The following is a 20,109-nucleotide window of genomic DNA, read 5'->3' on the forward strand; positions in this document are numbered from 1 at the left end:
TACGAACACATGTTTTGAGATTGAAACATTTATCATGGGTCTAGTTTCTAGGTTCAATATCTAGATCTAGAATATTTTTCTAGATTTATATTGTAGAATCTATATATAGAATTGTAGAATCTATCTAGATCTAGATCTAGGTATTTTAAATTTAAAAGACGCTGTTAACGCAGAAATTTAGACTAGACTAAGTCTAGTTGTGGAATTTCTGTCACAAGTTATGAAAATGCCAACAAATGAAATTAAAAATACAATAATACAACGGTAAAAAGTTTCTAATTTAAACTATTCATTAAATCTAGAGTCTAGACTAGTCTAGAGAATCTAGTCTAGAAATCTGGATCTCTTCTTACTTCTAGATCTAGAGAATCTAGATCTAGAATTTGATCTCATTTCTAGATCTAGATTTCTAGACTAGATATAATATAAAATAGATTCTAGATCTATACTTCTATACTACTCTTCTAGAGAAAGAGATAGATCCTAGATATAGTAGATTAGAATCACTCTAGGATCTAAATCTCTATCTAATCTAGATCTATATTCTAGATTGATTCTAATCTAGACTGAGTGAGAATTCTAGATCTAGATATCTAGATCTATAAACTATAATGATCAAATCTAGATTCTACTGATTCTAGTAAAGTCTAGAAAAGTAAGAAAACTCTTAGATCTATCTAGATCTAGAATCTAGATTAAATTTTAAATCTTCCAGATTTAATCTAGATCTAGCTATCTTAGATCTAGCCAAGCCACTTTTATTTTGGCGATTCGTCATGGATTAGCTAGATCTAGATTCTAGATGTAGATCTAGATTCTATGTGGGTGCATTTCTGATGTGACAACACCTAGACTAGCTTTTTATAATAGTTTATCTTTATGCATAAAGTTTCATCTTAATTATTTGTAGCATCTAGACACAGATCTAGATCTAGAATCGAAAGATGAAAAATCTAGATTTTTAGTTTTAGGTCTGGATTTTCTAGTTTTTAAAAAAAATTCTTAGAATCTTATTTTGCACCTAAAAATATTTTTTTTCTTATTTAAACCTTGACTTAGAGCTAGACATAGAATCTAGACTCTAGCTAATTTTATAATACAAACTATAAACATAAGCTACACTACACCTACACATTATCATCGATAAAACTAAGAGAAATGACCTTCATTCTATGTTGGTGTTTAATCTCATTCAAGATGTTAGGAGTCCCCTCACCCCCACCCCTTTCACCCACACACCCAATAGATCCTCATTGATCAAACCTCTGGAGTATTAAGTAAGTTCAAAACCTGGTAGAGTTCAGTGTAGACCTAGTGGCAATGTTGGGCCAAGGAATCAACTAGTAATTTAAATCAGGTCATTAGAACGGTATTTACCTGTGGGGGGGGGGGGGGGGGGGGGATTGTCAATCCCTGTATGAATCATGAGCTTTTAAGGAACTTGTTCAAAAAATCCCTGACGGGGTAGGTGGAGACTAACGCGGTAGACTAGGGGTAGGCTGGGATAAGCCTGGGGGCGATGTTTTATGGGATCAAAGCCGCAAACCCAAATAAAACCCGCCGACTTTTAAGCGCTTTACGGTTCGCGCCGACGAGAGAGCTGAGATTGAAAACTCATCAGTGCGCGTCGCGAGTGCACTAGGCAGTAAAGAAATTGAACCCAAGGAAATGGGTGCCCTCCCCGTGGGCCATTTTTGGAAGAAAGCTCTAGCCGTGAGCTGTCGTCGGAACAATTTACTTATCGCTGATCACACGTGGATTTACAATCAACCACGGCGATTTATGAGGGCGGGGGTGAGGGGGGTGTTACCCCCCTTTTAAACTCTGACTCAACAATTGAAACTATTTACTTTGTGGTCCTTTGAACAATTCCAAACTTTCAACGGTCAGTAATATAAGTAGGCAGGGCAGTCCTTTGTGCCGGTTTATTAAAGGTCAGCGCTCCCCTTAAACCCGCCGTCGACAGCACGATAGATAGGGACCCCCCCTTTCTAATTGACGATGGTGGATCTTCCTCCTGTAACGACTGCGGTCTCGCAGACAAAGGCGGCTATCACTGCAGCGAATCTCGCGATTGTTGTGCTGGGTCGGGGAGGAAATTGTTGCGGCTCTGATGGCCTTAGAGATCAATGCTGTTACCGATATAAACGACGGGTCACAATTTGGGTCACGTGGAAAGTTTGGACAAGCGTCACTGACCAGCTGGACAGATGCGGCTGTGGTGACGCCAGTAGGAGCTGGTCTCGTTCCGCTACTGTGGTGTGGTCAGACTTGTTCGTCGTCACATAGCTAGTTCCTATCTGGAGGTGATTTTTTTTTTACTTATAATGTCAGTTAGGTAAGCAGGAGATATTCGTGGCATTACCTTAGCCAGTGTCGCTATCCTAACCCAAACTATAGCCACGACCCTAATCCCAGTAGCGTCACTAAGTCGTGTGTCACCCGGTGTGTTAACTGAGGTTTAATGGCACCCTCCTCACTCCCTGTTTTATTTAAACTAGATAAAGATTGTCTTGACAGTAAATTTTACCATTTTCTGAATTGATGTCACCCTCCAAATGAAGTCACCCGGTGCGGACCGCCGCCGCCCGCCCCCCCCCCCCCCCCCCCCCCCCGCCGTGTGACGCTACTGCTTAATCGTCCTCATATTTTAGTCCTCGATACTCACTGCTTCCCAAAACATTTGTCTCTATTTTCTCGTGGCTGCTTCGAGATGTATTATTATGTCACTGTTTATTATACGCATGTTTTGCCGTTTGCTTTTATCTTGTTTGTTGTTTTTTTTAACGTGTACGTTTAGTAATTTGATACTTATTTGACGTATTTTTAAATTTTCCCATTTTTCTTTCATACTACATGCTAATGTTGAACCTCCCTAGGCCGCTCCTCTGCCCTTTTGTAATAACACCGTGTTCGCATTACCAGCCTTTTAACACTATGTCTGTTTTTGTTGACTCGCCCGTGTGAATCACTACTGGAATGTCGATTCACATCGTTCCATTCAACAGCCTCCGCCATTACTCCAATAAATGTCCTAAATATAGCCCAGTGACGTCTAGTGCTAAGGCTTTGAGCGTGAACATTAACGATGAAATAAGTTGTTTTGCACACATTTTAGGAAGGCAAAGCTTGGAAATTATTTCCTTCAAAGTTTACTTTTAATAAATGTTTCAACAAGTCCAGTCGTTTGAAAAGAATTCCCGCGCTACCACGTCCGTCTCGTCAGCATCGGCGTGCCGCGTGTCCGTTGAGCGAGCGGCGAGGGCGAGCGATGTTTTTAGAGCCCGCCCATCGGATATTAGCTCGGACCTTATTGGCTGGGGCTTTGTTGTGACGGCCGTCGCAGATGTTGTGTTGTAATTCCTGTTAGCTGGACTTGGTCTTCAAGTGTCATTAAGTTGCTCTCACTGTTCCCTCGCCGCATCGTTGTGTCCTGTTCGCTCTACTTCTATTTCACCTGTGTCTTGTGGCATTGTATCGAGTTTGTAGATGCAGTTCGATAGATTGCACCGAAATTCTTTTAGTGCAGCATTCCAAGATAAAGTGCCATTAGACTAATTCACAAGCTAAAGGAAATAGTTCAGTTTTTCATTCATGTGGATATAACGAATAACAACTCATAGGAAACAAAAAACACCCGTCTTTTGGAAGTTATTTGCAAAATTTTAACCAAAACAGAAAACAGCCGTTTGTTAAATGCTGATAACAAGGGTAAGTGTTGGGTGTTGAAGATTTGTTAGTTTCATCGTCTTAGACTCTTAGTCTATTGATATTTTACTTAACATACAATATCATGAGTTATAAAACTTAAGTAGATCCAATTGTTTTATATTGCTGTTTTTGTGTGTTCAAGTTTTTACTTTTATTAATTTAATACCAGATTAAAATTAAAGCCTGTCGTGTCAATGGCGACCACCCAGCCATATATTCTAGACGTTGTGTAGAACTAATATATTGTAACTAAATGAAAAGACTGGCCTACTGATTGGTGATGTATTGTGCTCTAAGCTTTAACTAAAAACAATCAAATACATTTGGCTCTATCTAGATAGCTAGAAATATTTCTTTAAAGCTCGGTCATCTGAGCTTTGTTAGTTGCTTATTATGTTAAGCCTTGTTTTGTTTTTTAAATTAAAAATGCCTTCATCTTCGGCCCGAACTAATCAACATTTACTCTATTAAAGCTTAACCGTTAGCTTCATAGCCCCAAACGTCACCGTATCTCTAATGTTAAATGAGACGTGTTCCGTTTGGGTTAGATTTGCTGATACAAAGTACTAGTGAGCGTTTAACAGGCAAGTGGCAAAGGAAGTTGTGTACATTGTAATGACCACTGGCAGTTTTAGCATTTACCAAAAGGCGTCAAAGTCAGCTGTACACTGCAATGACCACTGAACTGTTTAACAAATACAATGCCGCCAAAGGCTTTTCCCTGAGTCCACCCAGCTCAGATAAGTACCTGACTTGAATTCGGAAAAACAAAGGCAGAAAGGCTTAGTGATCAGTCAAACTCTGCTTCATCTGCACGCAGATCGTGTAGTGGTTAAACCGACGTCTCACTTTATATGTGTGTTGTTGAACTATTCTGTTAAGTTCTGGTGTGTAACATAAACCCTTTATATGTTATCTTCTAATCCAAAGAGTTTAGCACCATGGAGTTCACCTGCGCCAAACTCTACACAACTTTTGTTACAGATTTGTACACAACTTTTGTTACAGATTTGGTTCCTTTACTTAATTCCCCCCCCCCTCCCACCTAGGATGTTTATTTACTAATAACACGTGATTTTGTTTACATTTCTTCTTGTTTCATCTGATGATTTAATTATTCAGGTTATAACGTGTCTTTTTTTAACATCTTTGAGGAAAATTACTTTTTTTTCTGTTGCAAAATGAAAAGAGAAAGTAAAACGTTAGTTTGACTGTACATACCGCACTGTACCTATCCCATCTACTTTTTCTTTACCGTTATATCCTTTATGGCCTGGGTGATGGCTATACTTTAGGTCCGGATTAGGGTTAAAGTTGTGATACTATGAACAATAATTTAGGTCAGGATTAGCGCTAGGGTAGTGATACTATGAACAGTAATTTAGGTTAAGATTAGTACTAGGGTAGTGATACTATGAACACTAGTTTAGATGAGGATTAGTTCTAAAATAGTGATACTATGAACAATAGTTTAGGTCAGGGTTAGCGCTAGGTTAGTGATACTATGAACATGTTTAGGTTAGAGTAGTGATACTATGAACAATAGTTAGGTTAGGGTAGTGATACTATGAACAATAATTTAGGTCAGGATTAGCGCTAGGGTAGTGATACTATGAACACTAGTTTAGATCAGGACTAGTTCTAAGATAGTGATACTATGAACACTAGTTTAGATGAGGATTAGTGTTAAGGTGGTGATACTATGCACCAACACCACCTCAAACCTCACCGTGACGTTGCAGCACGTCACCTGTCCCTAACAGTCGCCGTTGGTTGTACTCTGTACACTTAGGTCACCAATGACGTCGACAGTCAGCTTTAACACGAGCGTCTGTCAGTGACTTGACTGTGGTCACTGTTACAGAGGTTTGAACTTTCTTAAGTCTGGCTGATGCCTGGGCCAATATTGACCGTTGAAGGTAAAGCCCCCGCATTCCGTATGTGCATGCGCTTAGTACCGCATGCAACTATTGCGTTCCGGCTAAGGAGTTGACGCACAAATCCCTGTGTCCACGCCCCCTGTCCACTTTTCCCGATGACGTCATTTATTTGCAATTAACGGTTTAACGGGTCCCGTTTTAAGGAATGCTGAACAGTATTTTGTTTTTTCACAACGAAACAAAAACCAGATGTCAAGACAGTACATTCCCTCACGTGAAGAGATATTTTAAATTCACAAGCAGACAAAACAGACCTCTTGATGAGAACTTAATTATATTAAGCTTGTTGGGTTTTCAGCGAATAAAAAACAAATAGTGTGAAAATAATGGTGTGTATAAAAAGAAAAATTGTGAAAATAATTGTTTATGGTTAGATGCCTGCGAGGGGGGGGGGGGGGGTTAAAAAAATAACCCTGGTATTAATGTTAACATTGTACCTGAAGCATTCTAAATCAAGCCGTCACGGGTGAGTGCCCCTCAGTCTTGGAGCGCCCGGGTCTGCGTATAAATAGATCTAGCTCACGTCTAATTTAGCCCCGTGAGCAAGGGAGCTCTGCTTTTTTTTTTAATGTGATCCTCTTGTTGTTGGCTGGTGTATGTCTTTTGTTTCGATCTGTTCTGATTCACAGCTACACTAAACATAGGCTTTATAGTCTGGATGTTGTGCGGTTGTTGTTTCTTTCCCTCCCCCCCCCCCCCCCCCCTCATTGAATTGTACTTTCTGTCTGTAGCTTAGCTCCTGCACTAGCAGCCGATAGGAAACCACCAGGTCTAGGGGCTCGGCGGTATTTGCATGAGCTCACATGGTTTTGTTTACATCTGATCACGTGACTTTCACGCGGAGGTCAGCGCTGGTCAAATTTGCAGTCCAGGGATTGTCGGACCAACACTAGCCGTCCTTCTCTCCCTTTCTTTCTCCTCCTCCTCCTCCCCCCCCCCCCTTATCCAGTTGTGTAAACGGTGAGCTAGACGTATCCGCTGATTTGTCTCCCATCATGAAAATAGTTTCTTCGCTAAATCACATCTCGTTTTATTAACAAGCAGCTGTTGTTGCAAGTTATAACGTTTGTGGTTAGACTTCAAATATTGCTGTATTAATGCGTCTCTCTGTCGCTTAAGTTCAGGATTAGTGTTTTGGGTTATGATATCTCTAGCTATAAACAACCCACTGTGCTTATGAATCAACAGTTTGATAAGTTGATATCTTAAAATCCATTTCTATTGCCAGTTAGATCAAGCTCACCCAGCTGTTCCCCGGTACCAACGTGTAGACAGGCCTCACTCACCAGTCCCTTCTACCTGCTTCACTCACGTGCCGTGCCAGCGCCAAGACTGACATTCGGCGCCGTGGTCTGGCGCTGACCGTTCTATTAACTGGCCAAATGACCAGCACTTGACGCTAAAATCCATCCGCGGCCTGTCTAGCATCAGGGTGTAATAACTGGCATCGTCTACCTCCCAGCCTCCACCCTGTCATTGTAACAACCCCATTAAACACTTCTGGGGCCGAGAGTATTCTTATTTCACTCAATTGTAACTTGGTTCCTGTATACAAGTACCCCCCTCCCTTCCTCGGCACATTAGAAATATTTTTTCAGTACTTATCGGCACTAATTAGTCGGTGATTATTTTATGCTGTTTTTTTTTCTAGTATTTATCTTAACCCTGGCCCAAAACCCCTAACTTATTTCTTATTTTAGCTTCACTGCCGGAAAAAAATAACTTGATACAATTATGTCAGTGCTAATCAATTACAGAATTATAAAAAGAAAAATAAAAGTTATATAACAAGTAGATACTATTTATTTTACAACCATTGGTCTCAGTTGGTAGTTAACGGGTTTATAAAATCTCTAAGACAACTTCATATAAATGTGGCTTCTAAAATACAGTTCTATCTGACTACCAAAAAAAATCTATTTAAAGTGACACGGCTGTAACCTGGCCTGTAGGGCAGCGAGAAACCAATCGCCTGTCGTGTCGTCTGCGAAATCTGAGACACCATCAAGTGTTGACAGTTGACTCTGTGTTAACACCTCATCACGTGACATGCAGTTGACTTACAGGACCGCTGGCCATTGTTGCCGCCCTCTTTGTGTCCCTAGGTGGCATGACAGGTGGGTCAAAGGGTCCCAGGTGGGAGGGCTGGCTTCCAGCCCGGCGTAGATGCTGATAGTGCTCATTCAGCCCGCGATCCCATGCTGATAGCCCACGGCGGCCCGCAGCCTGAAATCTAATTATAGTCCTTTTCTGACCTTGACGTATCAGCGCCATCTTGAGTAGATGAACGAACGCCGGTCAGGGAAATTTCAGTGAAAGCAGGCAACAAAAGAATTGAGTGTGTTTGAGGGGCCACCACCACGGTTAGGGTCGTCCCCGCTGTACGATGTGAGATCTTGGATAAGATTTCTGTATCACCCCTTCAGTCAAATGAGTCAGAACTATATGGACCTATGAAATCTCATCCACCGTTTCTCTCCCATTTCAAGCCTTTATACAGATCATGGGGTAAGGGGGGAGGGGTGGACTCTTTCCTTCCAGCTTTAAACTGACCTTGTCTGTCCCGTTGAGTCTCCGTTAATGGGTAGCTTGGCCGCCTGCAGCCACTTGAAACGATGTTGACTTTGCAAGATCGAAATATTTTCTTTAGCTCACTTTTGATACTAAGCGACTTGATGTGGTGGTTTCATCACGAGTACGCATACATCAGGACAGTTTATGAACCGTGCGTTTAAATTTAACGACTTTAAAAAAATCTTACTCTGGTGATTTTTATGTGTGTGTAATCAACGAAAGCTAGTTAACCATTACAAAAATTCGTTTACTTTAAAAGTCGGTTACTTTTAGCCGTATATGTATTTGCTTTCACACACAAATAATTTACTTCTATCCCAAATAGCCAAACATTATGTATTTTAGATTAACTTAATCTTATCCCAACTAACCGAACATTATCTATTTTAGATTAACTTAATCCTATCCCAGAAAGTCTAACATCTATTTTAGATTAACTTAATCGTATCCCAACTAGCCGAACATTATCTGTTTTAGATTAACTTAATCCTATCCCAGAAAGTCTAACATTATCTATTTTAGATTAACTTAATCCTATCCCAAGTAGCCGAACATTAGCTATGTCAGTAATCGTGGGTATAAATCAGTATATAAATGACACGACGTTGTTAACCTTCTACTTGTATTTGGCTAGCTGTTACAAGAAAATGTTGTGTCTAGAAATCTCCTTTAGACCTCTTTGAATGTGCAACTGCGCTCCGAAAACTGCATGCGCGCACATTTTCCGTTGGTTTTTTTTTTAAACCAAACCGGAAGACTTTACAACTCAGATAAATTCTGTTATCATGAAAAATTTCAAAATCCCAAAAACTAAAATGATGTGTTTACATAACACACGATTACAATAAGACACGAGATTTTTTTTTTATAATCTCGCGTCTTCCGGTCCTGGTGTGTGAGAATAGGTAGACAGGAAATGTCAGTTGATCTGTCTATGCTTGAGTTAATTCTCAATAATTGAAAGGCTTTAAGAAATAAAAACACGGCAATCAACATTTGTTGTTTCTTTTTAAAATCTTGTTAACTATAACAGTCATACTTAAACAAAATGTCGGTTTGGTTCGACGGATTTTTACAGCTGTCTTTAATTAAATTTAAACCTAATTGGCCTGCCGACACTACTGGTGACGGAAAAAAAATTAGTCTAGTTAACAAGAGGTCAAGATGGTATCAAGTTTTAATCCATCTTCGGCGTGTCTAGAAATGGAACTTTTTTTTTTCCGCGAACGACGCCCAACGCCCTTGGGATATTCTCCTAACTGTCAGTCGGATGTTCTATGAGAGTTATCGGAACCTGCCATCTTTTCTATGCATGACAAAATCGGTTCCATTTTTTTTTCAAACATCAGGAAGTACTCTTGATTCTGTTGTTTAACCAAAAGCTTTGTGTGTTTGTTTTCGGAGAGAGTAATATTGACCTGTCATCTTTTCAATGCATCATAAAAGTAATTATGTTCCAGAATTTAAAAATACAGCTCATTGTACTTCAATCATAAATCTTATTTCTCAGCTAAATATCAAATCCAAAGGCATTCTACCATTTTAGTGGTAGATGTTCCTTTAAATACTTGAGACATGATTTTATACAGCAGGCCAGAAAATTAGCCCGTCAAATCGTGGATTGATTATGTTGTCTAGGGAACGGCCCTGCCAATGTCCCTCTATCGGGCAATCTGGGGACTTCAATCAAGGGAGAGAAACAGGTCATCGCGCTCTCAGATTCAACGCTCCGATGGTAGCTGTGGTAATTTTACTGCAAATTGCCGGCCCTTGCCTCTAACAGTTTTATCTGATTATGTCCCTTCCTCGGTTTTTATTGCAATTTTCAAAAGCAGCGCAAAAAAATTGTTTGAACAGCTCTAGCTGTTCTTTTTTAATCGTGGCTGCAATCTTCCATCTTTTATTGCTGTTTGCAAGCCGACAACCACGCACTTGTTCAAATCACGCGGTGGTCTGAACATTTATTTCGATCCGTTTCATAACTTTATTGGGTACTTAACTGCCGTCATGTTTTGTTTTTTTTTTTCGTCTGTTAAGACTGATGACTTTTAATTAAAGCCTCTGTTTATTCTCCTCCTTTCTCTCGACACCGGGACCGACCCCCTTTCTTCTCCCAACCCCCACCCAACAGAAAATAAAATAACATTCAAAGCATTAGATTGTGTTGTGTGTTTTTTTTTCTGTAACGTGTCTTTCGATAGTGCTAAAAATAACTTGAAAAGTATTAACCAGAGTATGACTTACTACATCGAGTATACAGGGGAAAAAACGCGACTTTGCTGAGTTATCAACCCACCCGATACAGAGGCCATTTAATGGACAGGTTTTCTGAGTTGAACAAGAGCACGATTGATGGGGGGGGGGGGGGGGGGGGGGGGGCTAGTTGTCATTCACGGGAGTAGAGCCGATTTATCATGCGCAACAGAGTTAGTGATATTGCATTGTTTTTTTTTTTTTAATATTAATTTGGAAGAAAAAAAATGTAAACTGAAGACTAATTTAAGCGATGCAAAAAAACTTTCCCTTCCTGTCGATATCACTGGGCCAATCGTATTTCCGCTTTACTGATAATTTTATCGATCTCTTCTCTCCTGTCTGCCGCCAACACTTCTATTTTTCATTAAAGAAAAAAAAACTTAAAAGGTAATTACCGTATGTAATTATAATCATTGCGTAGGCCGTGTATATACATTAGCATTAGTTCAAAGCAGGCTTCGTGCCGTGCTGATGAACAAAGGATATAACAAAATGTGTCGTCATTCTAGTTAGGGAAGTTATGTTCAGTCGTCATTATAAGCGATAGATCTAATACGGTCGTTTATATTTTTACCGAACTTTATACACACACACACACACACATATATATATATATATATATATATATATATATATATATATATATATATATATATATATATATATATATATATATATATCCTGTTTGTTACCAGTAGCCCTACGTTTGTTTTATAGCCTATTGTGACGTTTATTCCTGGTTATGATGTGTATTCATGTCTAATCCGTCCGTTTATTTTCTTTTGGCAGCGCCCATCACGTGAGTGAAGTCAGCTGTCGTCATGTCTAGCCCGATGGATACAACAACCTTGACCGTGGCCGTGTCCCTGCTCGTGGCCACCCTTGCCCAGACCATCACGTTCGACGTGCAGGAGGAGCGCCCGGCGCCCTTTCTCTTCGGCAACATATTCGCCAAGATGAACAGGGCCGGTAACTCGAGCTCCACCATCAGTCAGGTCTCGCGGTCAGACCTGTTTCGAATCAACAAAGCCACCGGGGATATTTCCTCCATCGTCGTCTTGGACGCGGAGAAGCTGTGTCCGGAGGTGCTGGTGTGTTTCCTCACCATTACCCTCATGGACGAGGGCACCACCCCTATCACCTACCCCACCGTCCAGGTCAATATCCTCGATATAAACGACAGGAAACCCGAGTTCAATGTTCAGAACTACGTCGCGAGTTTCTCCGAGGACGTGAAAATCAACTCGACCGTCATGCTGCCCGCGGCCACCGATGCGGATATAGATCCAGCGAATCAGGTCCAGAGCTACAGACTGGACAATAACTACCCGAAGGTTTTTGATTTGGTGGTGGAGAAGACCAAGAATTCTGACGGCACGCCGAAGTTTATGGTCAGCCTTCGTGTGATTGGTCAGCTGGACAGGGAGACGGTGGCGTCCTATTCTCTGTCTCTGGTGGCGTCTGATGGGCCTCATGAGGTGAAGCTGCCTGTACAGGTGAATGTGATTGACGCGAACGACAACGCGCCTGTGTTTAGCTCGGGGAGGTTCGAGAGAAGCATCAAAGAGACGACGCCCGTAGGCTCCACTGTTCTCATAGTTTCCGCTAGCGATGCCGATGAAGGAATCAACGGGAAGGTGGGGTATAAATTTTATCAAGCCAACGCCAACTACAAAATTTCTGAACTTTTTGGTATAGATCCATCTACCGGTGAGATTAAAACGTTGCGGAGTCTGGAAACGGAAGGCGGTTCTACTTTCACTTTTAAAGTGCGGGCATCCGACAACGGCGTGACGCCCTCGTCTTTGTTTACTGATGCCGAAGTGGTCATCACGGTCGAGGACACAGTCAACGACCCACCCAAGATTAAAGTTGTTTACCTGAACCAACGTGGCAACGCCGCTGCCGTCTCGGAAGACGCCGCCCTCGACACCATCATAGCCGCCGTTCAAGTCACGGACAGCGATTCCAACGAGAACGGGATGACCAGCTGTTCCCTGAGCGGCGAGTTCTTCGCCTTCAAACAGCAGCAACAGAACTATTACACCGTCTCGGTGGCGAGGGCGCTGGACAGGGAAACCAACTCGAACTTTGTCCTCCCCATCGTGTGCGTGGACAGGGGCAGCCCCCCGCTGTCCAGCACCGCGCAGCTGTCCATTGTAGTGGACGACGTCAACGACAACCCGCCCGTGTTCAGCCGGGCCGTGTACGTCATGAGCGTGAAGGAAAACCAGGAGATCGGGGAGCTCGTGGGCAGCGTGACCGCCAGGGACGCCGACACGGGGGCCAACGCCCGCCTGAGGTACGCCCTCGACCCGGGGGTGGTGGAGTTCGAGATCAACGAGTCCAACGGTTACATCTACACGGCGGTCCGCGGCCTGGACCGCGAGACCACCAGCAAGTACACGCTCCAGGTCCTGGCGTTTGACGAGAGCCTCTCCCCCCTGACCGCCACGGCCACCGTCATCATCGACATCGAGGACCTCAACGACAACTGGCCGGCGTTCGAGCTCCCCAGGTACAAGTTCCAGGTGACCGAGGGCACCAAACCCGGCGCTGTCGTGGGTCAAGTCACCGCGACCGACCCTGACCTTGGCTTAGGCGGGAAAGTTGAGTACATCCTGATCAACTCTCCCCTCCAGCCCGACCCTCCTTTCTCCCTGTCCATCGCGAACGGAACCTTGACCCTGACGAGTACCCTGGACTACGAAACCAGCCCGAAGTTTCACTTTGTCGTCACCGCCTTTGACTTGGGTAAGCCGCCGCGCAACTCGTCCGTGGAGATTGAAATCGAGGTCCTGGACGAGAACGACAACTTTCCCCTCATCACCTTCCCAGGGCCGGACAACCAGAGCGTGGTGCTCAACCTGGACGTCGCCCCCGGTCACGAGGTCGTCAAGGTCATCGCTCACGACCCTGACAGCGGTGAAAACGGCCGACTGACCTACTCGCTGCTCACCCCCAACACGACGGTCTCCCGATTGTTCTGGATCAACCAAGACACCGGGCTGGTTACCTTGGTAACGCGCCTCACCGCCACGGACATTCAGAGCTTCAACATTGTCATCAGCGTCCACGACAACGGCAACCCGCAGAAAGAGACTCAGGCGAACCTCCGTGTGGACATCGTCGAGCAGACGACCAAAACTCGATCACGTGACTCTTACATGACCATCGTCATCATCATGGTGTGTGTGACATTGTGCGTGGCCGTCATCGTTTTAGCCACGCTGTGCTTCATCCGGTTCATGGACAAGCGGAAGTTCAGCCGCGAGAAACACGTGGACAAGCAGACGTTCGACAAGGTCGCGAGCAGCACCCAGGTGTACATCACGGAGGGGGGTGGGGACGACGTTCTGGAGAAGGTCTTAGCCACCAGCCCCCTGACCTACCCCACCGTCTTCCCCGAGCCTCGCCTCGGCACCCAGACACGCCCCGGGAAGAAATGCGTCACCTTCGACAGCGCCGTGCCGTGTTCCGACACCTCCGAGACGTCAACTTCCCAGCCGGACACCGGCTTCACCGGCGGGTTCTCCACTTTTAACCCGGCCCCGCCCAACTCCTTCAACCGCACCAGCTCCCCAGCTTTCAACCACAGCTTCCCACAGCCGTACAACAACTTCAGCAGCGGCCAAATTCCATTCGTGTCGCCGGCCCCGTTCTACCCCTCCACGACGAACTCTCGAACCGGCAGTCAGTTTCCACAGAAGCCAGACAGTGGGTTCAACATCAAGGTGTTTGAGGAGGAGGGCCCGGGGGACCAGCTGGTTGACGTGGCCCTACAGAAACACAACGCCCTGGTCAGGTCGATGAGGGGAGGGAGACGGCCGCCGTGTCCAAACAAACAGGTGAGCGGGGGGATGTATGTTGACGGGGGGGGGGCTTATTTTAAAACACTGGGGCTATTTTAAGTCGGGAAACATTCAATAATTTGTTAGTTGAATAATATACAATATAGCGGCTTATTTTAGTTGCAGTTTGAGATATTTTAATGCAGCAGCATATAAGAAATGAAAATTGTGGTAGTTATCTAATATTCGCTGTTTATTGCAAATTATCGGGACATCGAAAATACACTCATATTTACAGAGAATCAAATCTTAAATGACTTTAATTATTTGTTACGCTAACACCTACTTAGTTACTAACTACACGTGTGTCCATCAGTGAGTAATGTTCAATGTGTTGGTCAGCAGGTGAGGCCAGCATCAACCAGCCACGACACGGACCTGTGCAGCAGTTCCTCTGTGGAAACCAGCGACAGTGGTCGCGGTGGTAGTGAGTTGGACGTGTCCGTTCTCAAGGTAGGCCTCTAGCGACAGCTCATAGAGCTCATAGGTCGGTGGGGAGGGGGGGGGGATGATTATGTACATTAACGATGAGGATCTCTAAATAAAAGTTTACCTCTCATACTGTACACACCATTTACAAAATTGTGTAAACTTACAAAACTGTTAGCTTACCCGTGATATACAAATTCTTCATTAGTAATGGACCGTTACATAGGACGTCAGACATCACACTTCGGGGGGGGGGGTTAAAAAAGTGTAACGGACGATGTCTCACTTTTGCATTTCAAGACGGATTAATTTTTTTTAAATAAAATGTTACGTTATTTCACTATTTTTTAAATATTTATTCCATAATTTTTATAAAAAAAATAATCAGTGTATCTAAACTTGACCAAGCTTAATTAATAATCTAAAAGAAATAGTCGTTTTAAAAAGCTAACATTGCAATGTGGGGGTCTATCACATTCATGAGCCTAGCATTTTTACAGCCTCATATGTTTATGGAGCCTCTTGCGGCTTCTAAGTCACAGGTTGTCGTCTGCTACTGTAATTTATTGTATTGCTAAATAGCGCGGGGGGGGGGGGGGGTTGTTATAATTGGATATTTATGAACCCATTAAACGAGTGACACTTGAGTTTATAAAGAAAAGAAAACGCCTTTGTTCTTTTTTGCGGTTTTTTTTTCTCAAGCATCGGGTGCACATTTGTGTGCTATCAGTTTGTCGTCTCTATAATTTAATTTGCCATTATGCTTTCGCGAAAAAAAAAAACTTAAGAAGTAAGAAGAAAAAAACTTAAAGTAGAAATATTTTTATACAATAGATGCTTGTTTAAAATTGCTTTAATGTTTGGGAGAGAAAAAAAATTGAGTTATAATTTTGTTTTGTTTTAGATGAACGTTTGAGTATCAACAACTCGCGACCACCGACAAACAAACATACAACAACCGTCCTTGACCATCACTCGTGGATTACCCAGACCAACACCTCGTGGAAGTGGACCGAGGTACTAGTGCCAGCATACTCCAGAGTGCCAGATAATCTCCAAAACCCTATTGGCTGTTACAATGGGATGCGTACGATGACGTCATCCATGTGAAACTCGGGAGCAACATTGTGAAAATAAACGAGACCAAATACAGAGAGAAGCCAGAGACTGATTTCTTTCTTTCTTTTATTTCTTTACCCAAATGAATATTATTATTTTCTTTCTGTTTTTATTTTCCCTGTCGAATTCAGACAGCTTATCTCATCCTTCATTTTAAAAGATTATATTTTGGTTTGTTTCATTTATTTACCCAGCATGATCTGAAATTTTGCTCGACCTTCATCGCTCTTGTTTTTGTGCTAGGGAGCATGGTGATCCCCCGTCTAACAGTGACCTCCCCTGTTTTACATCTCTGTTACTTCCCCCCCCACCCCGCCCTCTCTTTCGTTCGCCCCAGCTATCTGACAACCCCCTCCCCTCCAGCCCTGATTCGTTTGTCCTGGCTAGCTGTGCACCCCCCGGGGGGAGACGAATCAATTGCTGTTCTGTGATATTTCGTTTCGGTTGAAACTGGCATGTCATTTTTATCATCCTGTTGAGTTGAAAGGGAACACGCCCGGTGTTGCTGGTTCCTTAACTCAGCCCAGTTCAGAGAAATCGTTCAGATAATTCGACAAGTCTTTTAGTTCTTTCAACTCATGAATTCATTTAGAGATTATTTTTTTTTGTGTTGTGTTGTTTTCAATTTTTAGAAATGTACATTTATGATTTTGTTTTAACCTAATAAGATAATTGAACTTAGAGAAGGGTATGGCTAATGTAATATAAGTAGTACTTGTTGGAAGTGGGGGGGGGGGGGGGGGGGGGGTGTCAGAAAAAAAAAGATTAGGGTTCGCAAAAATAGTATGATTTTTTTTGTGGCGGGAGGGGGGGGGGTGTAAAATGAATTTTGTAGCAGTATTTTTAAAATACATTCAACCTAAACAAAAATGTAACATTGTAAAATGTGATAAAGGTAATAATATATTGAATAAATATTTGGTTGTTTTAAATAATTCTTTGAAATATTTACTGGATGGAGATATCCACTAACATAAGCCTATGCGTGTTACGTTGCTTCTTTCATATGTTTAAAGCTAAACAATGAAATCAATTTTACGTTTATTGCATACGAATGTTTACAAATTATTCTATTCTAATGAATTAAATCATGTTGGACAATGCAATTTCTTGCCGTTAAGTACGTACAGTATTATTTGTATTCTCTGCTCATAACTTGCAATGTATTACAGTATTTTTTTTTAAATATTTGATACCGATATGAGAGACGTTTGTCAGAGCTAGTGTGTGACGAATGAATGTTTCAAGTGTGTAAATAGTGTATAATATTACAATGACTTGTTCTAAAATAAAATAAATGTATGATCAACAATGAATTTTGCTTGAAAATCGTTTGTTTGTTGTTTGTTTTGTTTTAAGTCGAGTTCTTTGAAAACCAATAATACTTGATGGAGGAGCAGCATTAATATGTGATCTTTATATCAGTGATATCTTTCATACTGATCATATCTCTACTGAATGGGCTATAGTCCCTGTGATAATTTTCCCATATATTTGTGTGGTCTAAGTGCAAGTATCAACTTTCTGATATTTCGATATACTTACTTTTATATAGCCTACCTTGCAATGCCGTGTCTATCACTGCTACCAGTATATACCATGCAATACCTAATATATTTATACCTTTTAATACAAAAGCTATTATTCTACATTTACACCTTGCCTCAGACACAATTTACAGCGTCAGTTTGTGTTGGCATGTTCGCTTTAGTATTAGTTTTCATCATCGGCTTGTGAGGACTGATATAGATTTACAATAGTAATACTCCTTTCTTACATGTAGCCTACTTTCTTTCAAGATGGTTTACTTATACATAGATCTAATACATTCACACCTTGCAATATATCAATAGATATCATTGCTACCTGTATATACCTTGTAATACCGTAGCTGGTACTTGTATATACCCCGCTATACGGTAGCTATCGTTGCTACTTGTTTATACTATGCAATACCCGCTACATTACGTGCAGTCAGACCACTAACGAGATAGCTGCACCGACTGAACACCCCATTACTACCTCCACCGTGTGTTACAAACATTCATGCACTTGTAACTCTCCAATATTTTCAAAACTACGTCAAACTTAACTCCCTTGAAATAAGCCATAAATTCTTCGCTCCCCTTACAAATAGACGTTTTAATGCCTCACATTGTGCGTGGGGGGAGGGGGGATGTTGCCATTGTGGCAGATGTCATTCTGGCATCGCCTCACCTGGAGAGGATGGAAATTATCCTTTAAAAATATGGCGGTGCCCTGGGGGCTGAAGAAATCAAGTTAGGGTTAAAACAGTAAATAAAATGTACGGCAACAAGCTCAACGGAATTCAGATAACTCAGTTTGTAGATCTGTGTACTTTTAAAATTACACCATGCACAAAAAAACAGTGGTGAAACTGAGTAAGATAACATCATTTGCATCCTTGTTTTGTTATGGACGCCTGGTTGCAACGCTGTCGAACTTTGTACCAGTGTTTCTTTCAGGCATCTATTCTGGGGAGGGGGAGGGAAACCACCCCCTCGAAACACGTCGACCGTCTAACTAAATATAATCTATACAGAAAATATATACTTTTACCATTGTCCGCCCCCCCCCCCCCCCCGAAAAAATTAGCTCCCCCCACCCCCGAAAGTTTTAAGTGCCCCCCCCCCCCCCGAGAATAAAAAAAATATGAAAGAAGCACTGCTCTGTACGATGTAATGTAGTGCGTGTCAGTGTGTCACTCTAAAAGTATGGGAATGGTGGGCACTCGTTGGATGAGGGAGAGACAACAATCAACGCTCTTCCATATTGTACTTGCTAGTGAATTCAAGTTTTTCGTGAACTTGCTGGTTTTTATATTGACAAGCAGAATTAATGTTGTTAATATGTTCAGTTATCAAAGCAAAATCTAAATGATTATTAAACGACGCTAGTTATATAGTTGTTATTTTTATACCAGTAAACGAATTAGAGTGAGAATCGTATTTATTTATTTTAACAGTTTACTAATACAATAAAATGAATCTTTGTACATACCTGGTTTTTCTAACGTGTTTACGATTCAAGATTAAGGGATTTATTTATTTTGTAATTAACATTTGCCGTTTTTTGTTGTTATTTTTATTTAAGATATTTTAAAAATTATTTTAAATATATTAATAGGGTATTAAAATAAATTTGCATTTAGATGTAAAAATAATTGTGTAAACAAAAGCCAAAGCGTGGATTTGGCTGAGTAGGATCAGCTCACAGTTCGAGAGGTCCGGATAGTGGTTTCACCTCATCTCATTCAGGCGCGGGATTAGGCTGCATTTCAATGTAGAGCATCTTAATCCGGGCATTTTGTCGCTGGCGATACAAGCTCAGTAGGCCCCTTGCAACAAATGGTTTGTGAGCTTTTCTAAAGTGCGTACAAGCATCTCTATGCTATCTGACCGTAAGCGAACCGAAAAGAAACGCGCCGAATAGGAATTCTTGAATGGGACGATGAGCCGATTATAATTTCATACCCAGGTCGTTGATTGTGAGGGCGCCATGCTGTGTGCGGGATGAAAGTTAATGGAAACTATTGACGTTGATTGTCTCCCTTTATTTAGTTTCGATGGAGTGGCCTCCCCTGGAAAGAGCTTTTGTGGCCTTCAATCACGTCAAGTTTCGGCACGGCTCCGTTGAGATGAAAAAAAAATCGCGAAGGAAAAATTCAGTAGGAATACCTGACAGGATTACCCTGAAGACTCTCGGTGTATATTTCTTTTATTTATCAATGTAAAGGGATCTGGGAGATTATTAATAGATGTAAGGGGCTAAGTTTATCAGATTGTCACAATGGAGGCGGTTGTTTTTTTTACATTGGTGGTCACCCGGTGAGTCAAATCAGAAGACAGTTGAATAATAATTAATATTACTAGTAACCAGAGGCGTAGCGAGGGGGGGGGGGGGGGCGGGGGCATATGTCCCCGGGCGCCGACCCTAGGGGGCGCCAAAGTGGGTTGGAAAAACAAATCGAAAGTTTGAGGAGAGGTGCAAATCGAAAGTTTGAAGGGGGGGTGCAAATCGAAAGTTTGAGGGGGGTGCAAATCGAAAGTATGAGGGGGGGGGGGTGCAAATCGAAAGTTTGAGGGGGGATGCAAATCGAAAGTTTGAGGGGGGGTGCAAATCGAAAGTTTGTTCCTTCCCCCCCCCCCCCCTCCACCGACACACATCGTGACGAAAAGCCAGACCCACCCTAACAAGACCTCAGTCCC

At 42.3% G+C, this 20,109-nt stretch overlaps 1 protein-coding gene across 3 annotated transcripts; it reads left to right on the forward strand.

Annotated features, from left to right (window-relative positions):
- The first annotated feature begins 207 nt into the window (after positions 1–207).
- On the forward strand, positions 208–16,569 carry LOC131930183 (protocadherin gamma-A11). Of its 3 annotated transcripts, none has more exons than XM_059286702.1 (4): positions 208–264; positions 11,271–14,329; positions 14,675–14,785; positions 15,666–16,569. In XM_059286702.1, the coding sequence occupies exons 2-4, from the start codon at positions 11,303–11,305 to the stop codon at positions 15,675–15,677; spliced, it is 3,150 nt and encodes a 1,049-aa protein (XP_059142685.1). In that variant the 5' UTR covers positions 208–264; positions 11,271–11,302; the 3' UTR covers positions 15,678–16,569. The 3 variants fall into 3 exon arrangements, with proteins under 3 accessions (XP_059142685.1, XP_059142614.1, XP_059142761.1); XM_059286631.1 differs by lacking the exon at positions 208–264 and adding an exon at positions 3,416–3,711; XM_059286778.1 differs by lacking the exon at positions 208–264 and adding an exon at positions 3,416–3,711 and having other exon boundaries at positions 14,678–14,785.
- Positions 16,570–20,109: the final 3,540 nt, after the last annotated feature.

The sequence above is a fragment of the Physella acuta genome, unplaced genomic scaffold (genome assembly GCF_028476545.2).
Source record: "Physella acuta isolate Inbredline_101_S28 unplaced genomic scaffold, ASM2847654v3 ptg000010l, whole genome shotgun sequence".
Lineage (NCBI taxonomy): Eukaryota > Metazoa > Mollusca > Gastropoda > Physidae > Physella > Physella acuta.

Excerpts from the sequence above, each read along its gene's own strand:
- LOC131930183 (XM_059286702.1), top strand. The coding sequence starts at position 11,303 with ATGTCTAGCCCGATGGATACAACAACCTTGACCGTGGCCGTGTCCCTG. Across the intron at positions 14,330-14,674 it reads CGCCGTGTCCAAACAAACAG|CAGGTGAGGCCAGCATCAAC; the intron begins GTGAGCGGGGGG and ends TGTGTTGGTCAG.